Below are 18,110 nucleotides of genomic sequence, written 5' to 3'. Positions count from 1 at the left end.
TGAACCCTCAAAGCTGAACCAGGGACAGTCATGCCCCACCACACCCTAGGCAGGCGGCCTGCCCTCTCACTCTAAACCCACTACACAGGGACTGGGGATTTAGCTCAGCAGCACAGCACCTGCCTGGCAAGCGCAAAGTCATGAGTTCGATTCCCGGTACCAGAAAAAAAAACGAAAACAAAAAAACAAAAAACAAAAAAAACCAAATCAACCCACTACACAGGGAATGTCAGGAAGCCATTAAAAAGTGATGTTTGCAAAGACTTTTAATAAGAAAAGCTTGCACTATAACATAAACAGGACAAAGGAGAATACAACAAAATTGTACACATGGCATATGACCCACTATGTAAAAATACAATGGAAAAAGCCCAAAGAGGTAAGCAAGCCCTGGTCAGAACATACATCTTGGCTGCTCTGTGCATCAAGAGACTGCACCTAGGGCCCGTGCAGCACCACCTAGAGGTCCTTGAGAGCTCCTTCACAACCTTCTCCAGTTCCAAGCCAAGTCCTGCTCACCACACCTCAAAATCCCAACACTTTGCCAAGGATGACAGGCTAGGCTCCCCTCCAAGCCCAGCTATCAGATGCAGCCAAACAGCTGGGCTGACAGACCCCCCAGCAGACCCTGGGAACACACAGAAAAGGATTCACTACTGGCTGCAGCCACCCAGGAGTCAGAGTAGTTACTTGTATTTTGCACTCCGGTCCCTGGAAGGCCGGCGGTGTCCCCGGCTGTGGCTCCGGGAACGGCTACGGTGGCGGCGATGTCTGTCTCTGTCTCGAGAACGGGAACGGGAAGACTTCCGCCTCTCTCGGGAGGTAGATCTTGATCGTCTGCGACGACGATCCCGGGAGCGTGACCTGGAAAAACCAGAAGGCTTGTGGGCAGAAACTACAGGAGCCAGACCCAAGGGCCCACCCCAGTGCTCTCCCTCTCAGCAGGTTCTGTCATGTTCCCTTTTCCCTCCTACAAATTTACAATTTAGGCTTAAACTACTCCCATGAGTTAATCTGATAGCCACGAATGATGCCTACAAAGCCTGGCACTTGGCATTCTTGGCTGGCCTGCAAGCCTTCCACCTCACGTGAGGAATCTTCCTACACTAAGCTCCAACCCACACCTGGGCCCTATGACCTTCACAATTCAGCCTGGACTACCAGATAAAGTTGTATAGCTGTAAACCTCAAGTATTAAGAAACACACTTGTGGAAAAAGGCTTTTGGGACCAGTGATATAGTTCAGTGGCACAGCGCCTGCCTGGAAAAAGCCCTTTGACTGAGAACTCTAATGGATCTGGAAACCTACCTCCTGCGATCTCTGGTTCTTGATCCAGACCTGAAAAGGAGAAAGACCTGTTATTTTCTGGTCTGCAGCCTAAGTATTATGCCTGTCCTGTGGCTCACTCACTCAACAGCACTTGAGCTCACACGGAAGGATACAGCTGTATAAGCTGATGGGATCTGGACCTGTCTATCTGCACATGTCGAGGGTGAGCTATGCTGTATCCAACCCAACATTGGACTACTAAATCTTTCTAGCAGACTGTTATGATTTGTAGCTACATGTTCCTCCTAAAGTCTCATGTGCTCCCAGGTGGGGCTCAGGGGAGGCAGGAGGGTGACTGGGTCATGGGGTCATGAGACACTTATCAGTGGATTAGCTCGCTGATGAGTTTATAACTAAGTGTGTTGGGAGGTAAAGTCTGCTCTGAGAAGGTGGGTCACTGGGAGTGTGGCCTGGACAGGTGTATCTCCCTCCCTCTGCCCTCAATCCCTCTCTCTCCTTCCTGCCATCATACTATGAACTCTTTTCCTCTGCCACCCTGCCATGGGGCCAGATGATTATGGACTGAAACCTCTACAAACTGTTGAGCCAAAAAAAGCCTTTCCTCCTTAAAGTTGTGTGTGTCGGGTACTGTGTCTCAGCAACACGAAAGCAACTAGTAACTAAGACATGGACACTACCACAGAGGTGCAGTTACAGAACACAGGGTGGGGCTGTGGATTTAGCTCAGCAGCAAAGCGCCTGCCTGGCAAGCGCAAAGTAGTGAGTTTGATTCCTGGTACCGGAAGAAAAACTACAAAAAAAAAAAAAGAACACAGGCAGGGCTGTGTGGGCCTCCACATGCACCGAAGTTCCAGAGACAGGCTTCCTGGCAGGCAGCAGTCAAATGGGCTCTTCTGTTACACATCAGCAAGTGGAAATATGCATATCACAAGGTCTCATGTGATGTTCATTCTACACGCACTGTGCAGTCATACACAAGCGGTGTCACAGATGCCTGCAAATGTTGAGGCCTAAACATGACTGCACAGACAGGCCCAACTACAACAATGACTGCTACTTCTGTCCAAAAGGGCCAGCACATTTTTAGACCACTTGAGCCTCTTCACAATCAGAGTATATTATACTTAAAACAAGGAAACGAAACAAAAAACACAGCAAGCACTTACCCTTTCTGAATGATACATTAAAGAATTCCTTCAGAAAAGCAGACTTTTGTTTTTGTTTTACTTTGGTTTTCTGAGACAGGATCTAACTACGTAGTCCAGGCTGGCCTTGAACTCACTATGTAGCCCAGGTTACCCTCAAACTCTCAGTGATTCCTGCCTCAGCCTCCCAAGTGCTTGGATTACAAGTGTGTGCCACCCAGGAAAGCAATTTCTGGAACTTTAAGGGCAATGAACCATGTGTGCGCCACCCAGGAAAGCAATTTCTAGAACTTTAAGGGCAATGAACCATGTCCACTATGGAAGAGTGGTTAATTCTGGCTTTGACCTCTTTTTTGAACTCCAATGAAATCTGACATCTCTATTTGGAGGTCTCTCAAGCATCTTAAACTGGGATGAATTTGATCCCCACATCCCTGCTATCCTCCCACGCAGTGAACAGCAACTCTGGACCAAAAACTAAGAGGCCAGGTTCCTTCTTCCTTCACATACCTCACAAAGCTAAAGAGCAACTCTTGTCAGTTCTGTCCCTACACCACACACTCTTGCCTCTAACCTGGCTGAACCACCTCCCACACCTGGACCTCCTCAACCAGTTTCTCAATGGTCTTGCTGCTCCACCCCAACACACTGTGCTCTAATCTCCAAAGGGCAGCAGTGCATCTTGTTAGCAGATCCCATCTCTCCTCTATAAGAAGTTGTGGCCTCACATCATGCAATAAACACCAGAGCCCTACATAGCCTAACACTCAACCAAAAGTTGAATGAAAATCTATCACGACAGATTTTCCTCACAGCGTGTGTCACCCACCACAAGAAAGCACACTTGGCTCCCATGCAATCAGCTTGTGGCTTCCCTATGTGCTGAAGGCTCCGTGCCCAGAGGTCAGTGGAGCAGGTGCTGTGGGGTGAAAGAGGATCCTCTTCTCAGCTTTTCCCTCTCCCTCTTTTATGTGGGAACATACAGATCCTGAACTGGCCCATGCTTCTTAAATATGTTGCTTGTTTTCACTTTTCTTTTAATGGTCATGTCAGTATTTGACAGACCTTGACTATTCCAAGCAAAACTGCAACAATGGAACAAGGGCCTCCTGAGGCCTGAGAGTCATTGGCCTGCCGCCCCTTCCATGCTCACCTCCTGCTCAGCCGCTCCTCCCGTTCTCTCTCCTCTCTTCTCCTCAGGCGATCCTGATTTCTCTTCTCCTGCTTTTCAGCCACAGTTTTCTAAGTAAATGAAAAATGGGACAATGAGTGAAGAGCAAGAGAACAATAATACATCCATTTTAGTGGCAAATTGTACATTCTAACTGCTGAACTCCTTTTTAATTTTTGAAATAGGTTCTTTTTGGTTTTTTTTTTTTTTTTTTTTTTTTGGTGTTTTTCTCCGGTACCGGGAACCGAACTCATGACCTTGCGCTTGCCAGGCAGGCGCTTTTGCCGCTGAGCTAAATCCCCAGCCCTTGAAATAGGTTCTTAATATGTAACTCAGGCTGCCCTAGAGCTCATGGCAATCCTCCTGCCTCAGACTCCCAAATGCTGAAATTACAGGTGTATACCTACTACCAATCCTGACAAGATGCTAAGTTTCTAAGTCAAAGGGTCTTGGTCATACTGTTTCAAACTAAGCCAGAAAGTTTTTGCCCAAAAGTGTCTTCATAACCACAATGGTGAAACAGAACTGCCATGTCTAAACAAACACATCCTGCTGCTGGGAAGGAGCTCCTGGGGCCAAGAAGTGACCCATCCTTCCAGCCTTAATCCTAGCTCTTGGGAAGCTGAGGCAGGAGGGTAGCCACAAGTCTGGGATCTGCCTGGGCTATATACTGAATTCAGGGCCAGCTTGAACTACAAAGTTAAGACCCTATTTCCAAAAAAAAAAGAGAAAAAATAACCCATCCTCAGGTGTTGGCTGCTGTGTTGGCTTTAGACCAACTGTTCTACAGGCCAGACCCATGAGCCCTCTGTACCTAACTTCTAACACTATTACATTCGATTCATCAGGCTTGATCATCAATGCAACAGAAAAGGCTCTGAGAAACCAGTGCTGCAACACCACCAAGACAAAAAAAACAAAAACCCAAATACCACTCTGCAGTTCCACCTCCCCAAACCAACTCAAAGCTCTTTAATGCCTCCCCAGTCACTTTGCTAAGTGAACTGAAACCCTGAGAGGAAGTCAGACCCAGTGAGACAAAAGGTCACCAGTCTTCTCTGGGCAGACAGCTGTGCTGCCATGAAGATCTTCCATGCCCAGCATGGGTTACAGCCAGTTCCTTGCAGATGACAGAGAACATCAAAGACTGAAAGAGAGCCAATCTGGCACCTCTGGCCACACTCATCCTTCATCTGAGCAAGGAACACAGGGATGGACAGCTGTAAGGTTCAGCTTAAAGAAGAAGTGTAAGCACCACATCTTTCATGCACACTTGTTCCTGAAGCAGATCTGGCTGAGAACAGGCCTGTGCTCTAGCATCACCTCCTTTCCAATCTACCTCTCTTATTACGATTTGTGTCTGGATGTCCCCACTAAAGCCTCATGCAGGCATCAGGGGTGCTTTTCAGAGGCAGCTGAATCTAGAGTTTGTGATTGACTGTCTAGTGCTGGGATTATGAGTGTCAGTACTACACCCACTCTAGGGTGGATAGCCTACACATAATATAACCAACAGAAAAAGGCTTCTCTCGCGCTCCTCCCTTTTTGCTCGTTGCTTTTGTTGTCTTCTGCTGCCATAAACTATTGCCTCTGTGCCATACTACCCTGCCTTAGAGTCAGGTGATTATGGACTGAAACCTCCACAAACTGTGAGCTAAATACACCTTTCCTTCCTTGATTTTGGACATCAGGTATTTTCTCTCAGCAACAATAGAAAAGTAACCATGACAGAATTTGATACCAGAGAAGTAGGGTCGTTGCCGTGACTGTACCTGACCATGTGGTTCAAGAGTCTTTGGGAATGGCTTGTGGGAAGAGTTTGGGAAGGTTCAGAAATGTCGCCTGAAAGAGTATACAGTTGAAAGGCCTTAGGCTGTTTTGTATGGGAGATTCTGGTCAGAGCTCAGAAGACCAGAACGCTGATAGAAATCCTGCCAGTAAAAGACCAGGTTCGCGATGTTTGTCCTGGGAAAGACCACGCTGGTTGTTGGACTCCAGATGATATGTGCTATGATTTGGCAGAAAGTTTGTCTGCATTTTGCTTATGTCCAAAGACACTGCCTGTGGGGCTGGGGATTTAGCTCAGCGGCACAGTGCCTGCCTGGCAAGCGCAAGGTTGAGTTCGATTCCTGATACCGGAGAAAAACCAAAAAAAAAAAAAACAAAAAACAAAAAACAAAGACACTGCCTGAGACTCAGCCGGCAAACCAATTAATCCTGCAAAAGAAACTTCAAGGCAGTCTAATTGTTCAAGGCAGGCTATTGTTGAAGTGGTAGCATGGCTACTGTTCAGCACTTTTAGCCAGATTTATGTTGCAAATCAAGAGCAAGAGCCCAGCAGGATGATTTAAAATGTTGTGAGTTTGGTCAGAAAGGAAGCTGCAGTAAAATTATGAACCACAAAGACAGAGCTGAGATCATCTCGATTGCTAAGAAGGAATAGGAAAATATAGAAGATGGTCGGGGGACTAGGGATTTAGGTCAGTGGCACAGGGCCTGCCAGGCAAGCACAAGGTCATGATTTCGATTCCCGGTACCGGAAAAAAATCCAAAAAACAAACAAAAAAAAACAATGGAAGAGAAACAACTATTTTGGGGCTGGGGATTTAGCTCAGTGGCACAGCGCCTGCCCAGCAAGCGCAAGGTCATGAGTTTGATCCCCAGTACTGGGGGAGCGGAGGAGATGGTCTGAGGTTATCACAAGAAGCCAAAAGTCTCCACCCTTTGCAGACTCAAAACTGCAAAAGTGAAAGACAGCTTTGAGGAGAAAGCTGCAGAGCACCATGTTCCAGAATGGCAGTGGGGGCCGCAACCAGGTTCCAGAATGGTGGTGGTAACAGCACCAGGTTCTAAAATGACAGCCACGCCAGATTGCAGAATGGCAGCAGTGTAGAGAATTTGTTTTAGAATCAGGTTCAGAGTGGTCAGTGATCCAGGCACCTGACCCCTACAGCCAAGAGAAAAGAAAGCCTGGGGACTGCTCCAGCTGGCAGCAGACCTTGGCATCATCCACAGGGTGCTGGTTTTAGGCTCATGCAGAATGCACCTGTTCTGAGGTTAAAAAGGCTTCCACCCAGATTTCAGAAGGGCTGGGAAGCCAGGCAGCATGCTCCTGAGAAGGCAGTATGTGAAGCTGTGAGCATGAAGTCAAAGGTGTAGTGAAGACCCCAGAAGTTTGGAGAAGCCAGGAACATAGGTCATCTGAGGAAATCTTTAAGGAAGCAGCAAAGTGGGACCAAGAGAGAAGCCATGGGAGCACTCCACCAGCAGTGCCTTAGAGATAGAGCCACCCAAGCCCTTTGGAGCTCATAACTTGCCACAGATTACCTCCCATGCTACACATGGAACTATAGGATTTACTCTTCACCCTCCTGGATTTTGGACTTGCTTTGGTGCCACTCTTTTATATCTCCTTTGTAGCTTTTAGAATGGAAATGTCTGTCTTGTGCCACTAAATGCTGCAAGTGTTTAACTTTCTTTTCATTTGTACAGGGGCTCACAGCTAAGAGTCTGCCTTAAATCTCAGAGGAGACTTGGGACTTGGACTTTTCAGCAATGCTGAAACTGTTAAGACTTTAGCAACTCTTGGAGATGGACTAAATATCTTTTGCATAAAGGAATGAGCATGTGTCTTTGGGGAACCAGGAAAGAATGTTATGGTTTGTGTCTGGATGTTCCCCCTAAAGCCTCATGTAGCCATGAAGGCTGCTTTTCAGAGGTGGTTGAATCTAGAGTTTGTGATTCATTTGTAAGTCTAGTGCTGGGATTATGGGTATGAGTGCTACATCCATCCTAGGATGGATAACCTACGTACAATACAAGGGACAGAAAGAGGCTCTCTCTCTCTCTCTACTCTCCTTGCTCTTGTTGCTTTTGCTATCTTCTGCCACCATGAACTACTGCCCCTGTGCCACACCACCCTGCCTTGGAACTGATTATGGACTGAAATCTCCCCAACCTGTGAGCTAAATAAACTTTTCCTTCCTTAATTTTGGGCATCAGGTATTTTGTCTCAGCACAGAGAACAGTAACCAAGACATCTCCTAAAATACCACCTACCTCATCGGCAAAAGCTCACTTTTATCCCCAAAGGCATTAACAACTTTTAACAACTGTGGGAGTATTTGACAAAAAGACTTCTAATAAAGTGGCCTCTAAGAACTTTCGCCTCTCTTATTAAAAGTCTGTTATGTGCCTGGCATGGTGGCACACACCTGTAATCCCAGTGCTCAAGAGGCTGACGCAGGAGTATTGCTGTGAGTTCAAGGCCAGCCTGGGCTATGAAAGGAAGTTCAAGGTCACCCTGCATTTACACAGTGAGAACCATACCTCAAAAAAAAAAAAAGGAATCTGTAAATCTGTAATATTTGCGTTGTTTTGGTCAACTGCACACTGTTCCTGGTTTCAACAGTGGTAAAAACATGCTTTCTAGACTAAATTCTCCTGGCCACAGAAAAAATTTCAATTTACTCACTTTTCTGATATAAAAATTCACTTTAAAAATTTAAAACTTTTATAATATATATAAAAGATTACATTAAGACAAACTATGGAGAAGAGAAGGGAAATGGAACTCAATTATATCAAATGTACTTCTATGAGTAGAAACCAACAGTAGCCCACCACACAGACCACACACATGCATACCCGGTAACTAGACTACTCTGTTTCCATCCCCTGATCACAATCTCATCTGTCCCAGGGTGAGGCAATTTTGCAGTGATACAGTTCTTGCTCATAAAAGGGCACAATTAGAATCCTTCTTGGTTTTCCTAAGTGCTTTCTTTGTATTTTCATAGTCTTTCCTTTGAATTCCATGTGGGGACAGAACTCCATAACCTTCGGGAGTTGGGATCTATAATCTAGTTCTGATAGTAGTGAGTATATCTTTTCTCAAAATTCTATTGGAAAGGCTGAAGCAAAATGTGCTACTCCAAACTAATTTAAAAATAACAATATGCAATGTATTAATCATTGGTACCCTCCTATTATCCTGTTTCAAATTTTTTTCTCTTTAAAAAAATAAATAAATCAAGGGGCTGGGGATTTAGCTCAGCCGCACAGCATCTGCCTGGCAAGTGCGAGGTCATGAGTTCGATTCCCAGTACCAGAAAAAAATTTAAATAAATAAATAAATAAACAAACAACAGTATTGAAAAAATAAATAAATAAGGTAAGTACTACTCTAGTTCAGGCTCTTCCTCTCAATAGCACATGTTGCTTGGGGAACCACTCCTTGCTTGCAGAGCCCTCATCTGATGAGCAAGTTCTTTCCTGGGGGAATGGTCCCAGCACCTAATGAGGTCTTCATTATTCCAATACTACACTCTATGGTCAAGGTGCCACAAGGCTGTTCCTCCCCTTCCCATCTGTGATATATGGAGAGAAGGCTGACTGCCTACAACCTATCACAGGGTCCTCATATGCACTGAACAAGGGAGGTTCTGCCAGTACGATGAATGACAATTCAAAGTACCAGTGACATGCTAACGTTCCTTCTTAGCATTCTACACTTAACATTTTAAATGTTCAGGAAAATGAAGGAAGGATGGAAGGATGGAAGAGAGGGAGGGAGGGAAGGGGGAACTGAGCCTGTCTGAGCCAGGGTGGCATAGTTCTATCAGAAAAACCCCATCATCTCGTTTTCCCTGAGGAGGTTCAAAGGCAAGCAACCAGGTTGTATGGTCTTCTGTCAAGCTTAATAACATAGAACTATCTATACCCTGGGACTGCAGGACACCATTTTCCTCTGTAAAGAAGGGGTATAAAGTAGGTCAATTTCCAAGACTTCTTTGGGTTTTGAGATTTCATGTCTGTTTTGTGAATCAGAAGACAAGTTTTTTTTTTTCCTTTTTGTGGTACTGGAAGTTGAATTCAGGACGTTCCCAGTGAACTACAGCTCCAGTACTTTTGTTTTTTGTTTTTTTTCTGAACAGGGTCTCACTATGCAATTCAGACTGATCTTGAACTCACCATGGAGTCCAGGCTGGCCTTAAACTCATGGCAATTGTCCTGCCTCAGCCTCCCAAGTGCTGGGACTACAGGCATGTGCTATCATATTCAGCCCGTCTTAAAAACTCATTTGAGACAGGGTTTCGCTAAGTTGCCCAGTCAGTCTCCTAGAGTGCTGGAATTACTAGCACACATCTCCTTGCCTAGCATAAGGCTTTTTAAAATTAAAAAAATATGAAGCCCACAAGATGCCTCAAGTTTCTCTAGAAATACATTAACTTACCCTTAACTGATCAAGCTTCTCTCGGATCTGAATGAACCCCAAATGTAACTTGCCCCCAAAGTGGTCTGCCAGACGGCGGTCATTGTCATGAAGACCAAGGTAGGCTGAACAGACCTCACAGACACGAAGCTTTTGCTGTTGAAAACTGGACGCAGGCATGGAATTTCTGTATTCTTCCTAGAAAAGAGAAAGAGAGAGATAAAGGTGAGGTTTACAGAACTGCCATCATGTATCAACCTCTAAAATAGAAATACCTGATGTAACAATAAAGGTGAAGTTTTATTGTAGATGTGGCACTGAGAATTGAATCTAGGGGTGCTCTACAAATTATATCCCCAACCTTTTTTTTTGGTCTTTTTGATACGGGGTCTCACTATGAAGTTCAGGCTGGCCTTGAGCTCACTTTGTAGCCCAGGGAACTCCCAATGATCCCCCTGCCTCAGCCTCCCAAGTGCTGGGATTACAGGCATGTGCCACCATGCCCGGCCTTTCCCCTACCTTTTTAAAAATGTTATACAAGTTCTTACTATTTTGCCCAGGCTGGACTCAAACTTAAGATCCTCCTACAATTATAGGCAATGTGCTACCATGCCCAGCTATAGATGAATTTTATTTTATTTTTGTTTTTGTTTTGAGACAGGACCTCATTATGTAGTTCAGGCTGGCCCTGAGCTCACCCAGGCTGGTCTCAAACTCATGCCAATCCTCCTACCTTAGTCTCCCAAGTATTGGATACATGCATGCATCACCACCACCATACTTGGCATACTTCTTTAAAGTGAATATGAATCTATAATTATTTTAAAATAGAAAAGTGTAATTAGCCGGGCGTGGTGGCACACACCTGTAATCCCAGCACTCCAGAGGCTGAGGCAGGAGGACTGCTTTGTGTTGAAGATCAACCTGGGCTACAAAGTGAGTTCAAGGCCAGCCTGAACTCCATAGTTTGAAACCCTGTCTCAAAAAAACAAACAAAAAAGTATAATGAAAAATACAGTAAGGCCGGGTGTGGTGGTGCATGCCTGTAATCCCAGCACTTGGGAGGCAGGAAGATCACTGCAAGTTTGAGACCAGCCTGGGCACAAAGTGAGCTCAGGGCCAGCCTGAACTGCATAGCAAGACCCTGTCTCAAAAAAAAAAAAAAAAAAAAAAAAACGAAAAAGAAAAAGAAAAATACAGTAAAGCTGGCGACATAGCTGATCATTAGAGCACTTGCCTAGAGGCCCTGGGTTCCATCTCTAGCACCACAAAAAAAGTAAAAATAAATTGTCAAATAATTCCTGAAAACTTGCTGAGTAACTGAGGCCACTGTCAAGGATACCTGTTTTTTCAAATGATGAAGTATCACAAAACTGCAGCTGCTAAGCCTCTCCTGCCAAAAGAGGGAAGCCTTAAGACTACCGAACATCTTGTCTACTACTGAAAACAAAAAGGATTCCAGTGATGCTGCATCACTACAGAAATCAGCACTGCCAGATCCCACTCATCCGCAGCCCTCATCCCACACCATCCTGATCTTGCCCCAGTGATTCCACAGAGCCAGTAATGTGCTTCCTAGGGGCAGTATTCACAGAAAAGAGGAAGAAAAACAGGAGGAGGGATGAGGATACCAGGAATCCTAGGTATAGCTAGCCACACATCCCAACCTGCACCCTCTCAACTACAGCTATCCCTGTGGGTGACAACACCAAATCTACAGTTACTTTAGCCAATGAACAAATCTGAGCCTTGGAGAGATTTCTGGTGTCTATGGACTTTGAGCAGAAAGAGCAAAGGCTTGGTGTACATCATGAGGATGTTAAGCTTCCCTCCAGACTTGCTGGCAGAGGCATCAGCAGCCCAATGAGCTACAATGACTCTACTGTAAATACAAACACAAAACTATATGCAGGGTTTACATATGCATCGAAATTTCCCAGAAATGAAACTACTCTCTAAACCAAGGAAAGGCTATTGAGAATTTACCAATTACTGGTCATAGTTTGGGAAATCAGGCTACATGCCACTGTCACCCAACATATCTGAGTCACAATACCATGCTGCTTCTTTATAGAGTCCAGTATGAGCATGAGTCTCACTGTCCTTTAGTGTGATCACATACAAGCCCTTATACAGGAAGGCAATGTATCTGTATTGTCAATCTTGTCTTCAGAGAGAATATATTGTCTAGGAAAGTAACTGAAGGTAGATGGTGGTCTAACCTTACCTGTCTGCCTGACACTGCCAACCTCAATTCCAGTGACAGCTTGAAACCATGGTAACTGCTGCTCTGATGATCCCATCCTGAGTAACCTTACAGCTTTCTCTCCTTATCTGCACTGTTCTAATACCTGTCAGTCCATGGTACCACTCAGTCAATTATAACTGAGTATCTACTATGTATCAAACACCACATGGAGCCAGAGGCACACTGACAACCAAAACCAGGCCTGCTCCAGGGCACACACATGCTATCTCATCTCTACCTCACCTCCTTGCCTTCTATCATTCTACCAGGTAGAATGATAGTTTGTAGGTCCTTCTCAGTTTATAGGTCTCAGCTGCAAGGCTTTCCAAGATCACTCTACCTTACCTAGAGACTAACCTCAACCCAAAGTCACTCTCACACTCAGACCCACTTCTTTTGTACACCTATTTTCATCAGAATGAACAAGGGGAGCACAGAGGATTTTTAGGGGACAGTGAAACTACTCTGATATTATAATGGGGAACACAGGTCATTACAAATATTCCCATGCTATGAAGAGTGAAGCCCAATATACACTATACGAACCTTGGGGTGATAACAATGTGTCAATGTAAGTCCACCAATAGTAATAAACTGTTGTGGTGGGGGATTTTGACAATAGGAGAGTGTGTAGGGAGATGCAGAGAATAGGTTTCAAATCAATATACCGTCTCCTATTTTCTGTGAACTCAAAACTGCCCTGAATAACAAAATTTATTAATTAAAAAAGTATAGCTACACCTTAAAATTAGTCCAAATAGTCAACTCTATTGAATTACTAACATTTCCCTTTTCCTAAAACATTTCCTCCACCAACCTCAGCTTCTTTTTTCTTTGCACGAACTTTCTCCACTTCCATAAGAATCTTCTGAGATTCATCCACATTTCCTTCAGCTCCTAGCTGCTCAGCTTTCGCAAGTAGTTTTCCTATTTCTTCATTCAACTCATGTACTTTTTCTGCCTGAAGAGAGAAACAGTAAGGTAAGCAGACACCTAAGAACAGGATTTGAAAAGCAAAAAAAAAAAAAAAAAAAGTATTTTTCCTGCAGCATTTCATTAGCACTGAGAAGAAAACCCCAAGGGACTTGTTTCCACTGAAGAGGAGGGTCGGACAGTTGAGCTGACACTCATGCCAGTCCCCTACACAGCTCCCTTCTTTAGTCCACCAGGTAAAATGTATCAATTTAACCATTTCCCTACTAATTTTTGCTTGTTTCCTGTTTTAGGTGGCACGTTTGAAAACAGAGTTAAAAAAATAGGTATTTGGGATAGGGAACATGACTGTAGGTACGTGTCTACAATCCTAGCACTTAGGGAGGCTGAAGCAAGGAGTACTGGAAGTTTGAGTCCTGCCCGGGCAACTTAGCAAGACCATGTCTCACAATAATAAATAAAAAAGATTAGGATGTAACTCAGTAATAGAACACTCCTGGGCACAATCCCCAGTACCGCACTGGGGTTGTGGGGGAGGTGTAGAGGGGAAAGAGATATGAAGAAAAGGACAGAGACAGCAGCTCCTAAAGGTTGAAATGATACATGAATGTTTGGTCACAATTTTCCATCCTTACCAGGAACCACAGCCAAGGCAGCACACGCCATCTCCCCCAGAATCAGCCTATCAGGGCTGGTTATGAGTTAAGGGCCATCAGTATACCCAGTATTCATACACTAACTTATACCAAAGTCACCAGACATACCTTTGCAGAAACTTCTGCGCTAATCTCCTCCTGTGTTTCTGCCAGACGTTTCTTGGCAAGCTCAGTCCTCCGATCACACTCTGCAATAAAGGACTCCAAGTGATCCATTGCCTAGCTCAGAAAAAAGAGCAAGGTTGATAGTTATGATCAGTGATACAGGCCCCTGGAACCCGTCTGCGTATAGGAAATATATGTATGGGTTGGTTTCTTAACACCCGAAGGGTCAATGGCAGTTAACACATTGATAATCATACTAAATTAGGCCATTTTCTTAAGCCAAATCATTGGGAGGAGCATGATCTTCTCATCTGATTTAGTTGTATTTCTCCAAAACTTGTAAAAGGACCTCCAACCCCCAATAGCACTGCCAAACTTGGCAATCACAGTTCTCTGAAGACAGAAAAACCTGAATAAAGATCAGTGTTAGAGGACCTTCTGGAGAGTTGTGGGAGATGCACACCCTGCACTCACCACTTTCTGTAATCTTCATAAATATTATTCCCTCATATATGTTCCCTCTTCTACCTAAAAAAATAAAACAAGATGGGCATAATGGTGTAAGCCTGTAATCCCAGATACCTGGGGGAGGCTGAGACAGGAGAATCCCTAGTTCAAGAACAGCCTTGGCAACTCAGACTCAGACTCCAAAAAAAAAAAGGAAAAAAAGAAAAATATTACTGAGAACTACAAGTTTAGTTACTGCCTACTGTCTAAAATACATACTAAAGTTAATCTGCTGTAAGCAGGTAGAAGCCAATATAACTTCAGATAAACATACAAACAGGACATCAATTTTCAGCTGTCATTTGGTAACTAGTAACGAGCACCTCCTTCGGTATACCATGGGTCAGCCAGCTAATAGTGGCATGTGTTAAATACCACAGCCAGAGTGTTTGGCAGTGATGACAGTGATCTATTACCAAACAACAGAGGTAAGAAAATTTGGGATGGAGATGACACGACAACAGACCAAACAGTGTTTTACATTCTCCCTTCTAAAATGGACAGCAAGAGTAGGCTAGCTGTTGGATGGTGCTCCAGAGATCAGTGCCACTCTTAAATGATCAGAGGAATCCCCTCAGGAATCTTAAGTATTTTCTTCAAATGAGTACACATTTTTGAGAGTAGCTCCAGATGGGGAAAAGCCTCCCTTATCATGTCCAATCTCCCAGGGTCTAGTAAAGGCAAAGAGTCCTAACTCTCAAGTCTGACTACCAATTGTTACTCTGTAATCACAGAGGTCAAAGTGCCTCTCAGTGGTCACCCAAATACTCTAATAAAACATTTCAGCATTTTCAAGCCAAGCAATGAGAAAAGCAAATAAATCAATGATCTGGTCTGTGTTTGCTAACACACATTTGCACATTACTTTTCCCAAGTATGAAGCATGGGTCACCTGTGTTCACCTGGGATAGCTTCTAACACATAAGTCTAAGGTGACCCAGGCTCGCTCAGCCTGTGCACCCCTAGTGTCCCCTAGGCAGGGCAGTGTACATGAGGCAGACTTAGAATCTACTCAGAGGTCAAGTGCAGCACATGTAACAACCCTACCAGTGCCTTCACCAACCAAAGCCACCACCTGCACCTTAAGCAAAATCACACTATGGACTCAGATGCTAGAAAACCTAAAAACTAAGTAAATACACCAGACAACAAGCAAACCAGAAGACTTACAACCTGCACTTTCTTTATAAAATAAAAGCCAGGCATAGTGGCACATGCCTGTAATCCCAGCAGCGCTGAGGCAAGAGCACTGCCATGAGCTCAAGGCTAGCCTGAACTACATAGCAAGACCCTGCTTCAAACAACCAAAAGCAAACAAACAAACAAACAAAGCCCAGCGTGGTGGTACACGCCTGTAATCCCAGCACTTGGGAGGCTGAGGTAGGAGGATCAGTGGGAGCCCGAGACCAGCCTGGGCTACAAAGTGAGCTCAAGGCCAGCCTGAACTGCATTATCAAGACCCTGTCTCAAAAAAACCAAAACAAAACAAAACAAAAAACACAGATCTCTGGGGGTTTTGTGTTTTGATTTTTGAGATAGGGTCTTGCTATGTTAGTTTGGGAGGCTCATCGCAAGTTTGAGACCAGCCTGGGCTATAAAGTGAGCTCAAGGTCAACCTGAACTACATTGTGAGACCCTGTCTCCAAAAATAGTTCAGCCTTGACCTCAATATGTAGCCCAGGTTACCCTCAAACTACTTTTTCAACTGTTTACTTTCAACTGTTATTTTGGATTTCTGAGATATTATGTATTTTAGGCTGGCCTTGAATTCAGTAATCCTGTTACATCAGCCTCATGGCTGCTGGTATTACAGACATGTACCACCTCGCCTGGCTTCAACTGGTTTTTGGAGGTGTTTTCTTTTTGAGGAGGGTTGTTTTCTGAGACAGGGTCTTTCTAGGTAGTTCAGGCTGTTCTTGAACTCACTAGTAACCCTGGCTAGCCTTTAACTCATGGCAATCTTCTTGCCTCACCCTCCTAAGACCATGGTTACAGGTGTGCACACCATGCCCAGCCTCAACTGTTTTGTAAAAGAATATGCCTATGTACCACCCAAGAGAAGTTCTATAAATAGGATACCCTACTGCTTTGTTTGCTAGCAAAGCCTCAGAATTCAAACCTTCAGCCAGTCAAACTGGACACAATGAGCTGCTTGGAACTGCTCCGAAATACTGCTTAAAAGCCAAACAACCAAGGTCAGTTTTTTGTTTTTTCTTAAGACTGGGTCTTGCTATATATATAGTTCAGGCTGGCCTGGATTCACTATGTAGCCCAGGTTGCCTGTGAACTTGCAGCAATCTCCCTGCATTCGCCTCCCTAGTGCTGGAGTGCTGGGATTACAGGCATATACTACCACAGCTGGCACTCCATGGTCAGTTTGTAGCATTTAAGAATTAATCTGCGAAGGGGCTGGGGATTTAGCTCAGAGGCACAGTGCCTGCCCGGCAAGCGCAAGGTCATGAGTTCGATTCCCAGTACTAAAGAAAAAAAAAAAAAAAAGAAAAAAAAAGAATTAATCTGCTGAGCCAGGCCAACCAGTGATCCCAGCACTCAAGAGCCTAAAGCAGGAAGATGGCACAAGTTCAGGGTCAACCTGGGTGTGCATCATTGTGCTCAGTTTAAAAATAGCTTTTTAATCGGGTATGGTGGCTCCTGCACTTCGGGCGCTGAGGCAGGAGAATTGTCACAAGTTCAAGATGAGCCTAGGCTACAAAGTGAGCTCAAGGCCAACCTGAACTGCATTGTGAGACCCTGTCTCCAAAAAAAAAAAAAAAAAAGCTTTTTAGCTGGATGCGTGGGGCACACCTGTTATCCCAGTACTGAGGAGGCTCAAAGCCAACCTGGACTGTATAATAAGACTCTGCCTCCAAAAACAATTAATCAACTAATACTATGTAACTATACAACTAACACTATATAAAATTTTTTAATTTTTTTGAGACAGAATCTCACTATGTAGTTGAAGCTAGCCTTGAATTCTCTATGTAGCCCAGCCTGGCCTCGAACTCATGGGAATCCTCCTGCCTCAGCCTCCTCAGTACTGGGACAACAGGTGTGCCCGACACGTCCAGCTAAAAAGTTTTTTTTTTGGGAGACAGGGTCTCACAATGCAGTTCAGGTTGGCCTTGAGCTCACTTGGTAGCCCAGGCTCATCTTGAACTTCTGACGATCCTCCTGCTTCAGTACCCCAAGTGCTGGTGTCACCATGCCCGACTAAAAAGCTATTTTTAAACTGAGCACAATGACACACACCTGTAATCCTAGCACTCTGAGAGACTGAGGCAGGAGAATCACTCAAGCCCAGCCCAGGCAACTCAGCAATATTTTAAGACTTTGTCACAAAATAAAAAATAAAGGACCGGGCTTGGGCCCATACACCTATAATCCCTGCACTCGGAAAACTGAGGCAGGACTGCCACAAGTTCGAGGCCAGCCTGGACTACATAGTGAGTTCAAGGCCAGTCTGAGATATTTTATGTTCAAATTGGATCACCTTCCCTTACTTCTAGTATAGAAGTAATTCAAATACATTCACACTACTGAGAAGTATAAATTGAGAATTTAAAGGTAAACATGTCATGGAAATGTTATCTTTATGAAACCACTATTTTACCAGGTGTGGTGGTGTATGCCTGTAATACCAGGACTTGCGAGGCTGACGCAGGACGACCCACAAGTTAGATTCTTGGCTGGGCAACTGCTGAGACTCTCAAAAGTAGGGGTAGCTGGGCCTGGTGGCGCATGCCTGTAATCCCAGCACTCGGGAGGCTGAGGCAGGCGGATTATTGCGAGTTCGAGACCAGCCTGGGCTACAAAGTGAGGTCAAGGCAAGCCTGAACT

General features: G+C 44.6%; 1 protein-coding gene across 2 annotated transcripts in view; it reads right to left on the bottom strand.

Annotated features, from left to right (window-relative positions):
* Luc7l (LUC7-like) overlaps positions 1 to 18,110 on the bottom strand; it is a 31,542-nt gene that overhangs the window by 433 nt on the left and 12,999 nt on the right. For both annotated transcript variants that reach the window (XM_013517876.1, XM_005391669.2), the window contains 6 exons: positions 13,767 to 13,877; positions 12,887 to 13,030; positions 9,843 to 10,019; positions 3,590 to 3,678; positions 1,310 to 1,339; positions 691 to 864 (listed from right to left, as the gene is read on the bottom strand). In XM_013517876.1, coding sequence (XP_013373330.1) covers positions 691 to 864; positions 1,310 to 1,339; positions 3,590 to 3,678; positions 9,843 to 10,019; positions 12,887 to 13,030; positions 13,767 to 13,877 — 725 coding nt within the window. The remainder of the gene's footprint in view (positions 1 to 690; positions 865 to 1,309; positions 1,340 to 3,589; positions 3,679 to 9,842; positions 10,020 to 12,886; positions 13,031 to 13,766; positions 13,878 to 18,110) is intronic.

This window comes from Chinchilla lanigera, unplaced genomic scaffold (genome assembly GCF_000276665.1).
Source record: "Chinchilla lanigera isolate Chin_1 unplaced genomic scaffold, ChiLan1.0 scaffold00041, whole genome shotgun sequence".
Taxonomy (NCBI): domain Eukaryota; kingdom Metazoa; phylum Chordata; class Mammalia; order Rodentia; family Chinchillidae; genus Chinchilla; species Chinchilla lanigera.
This window is presented reverse-complemented; position numbering and strand designations above follow the sequence as displayed.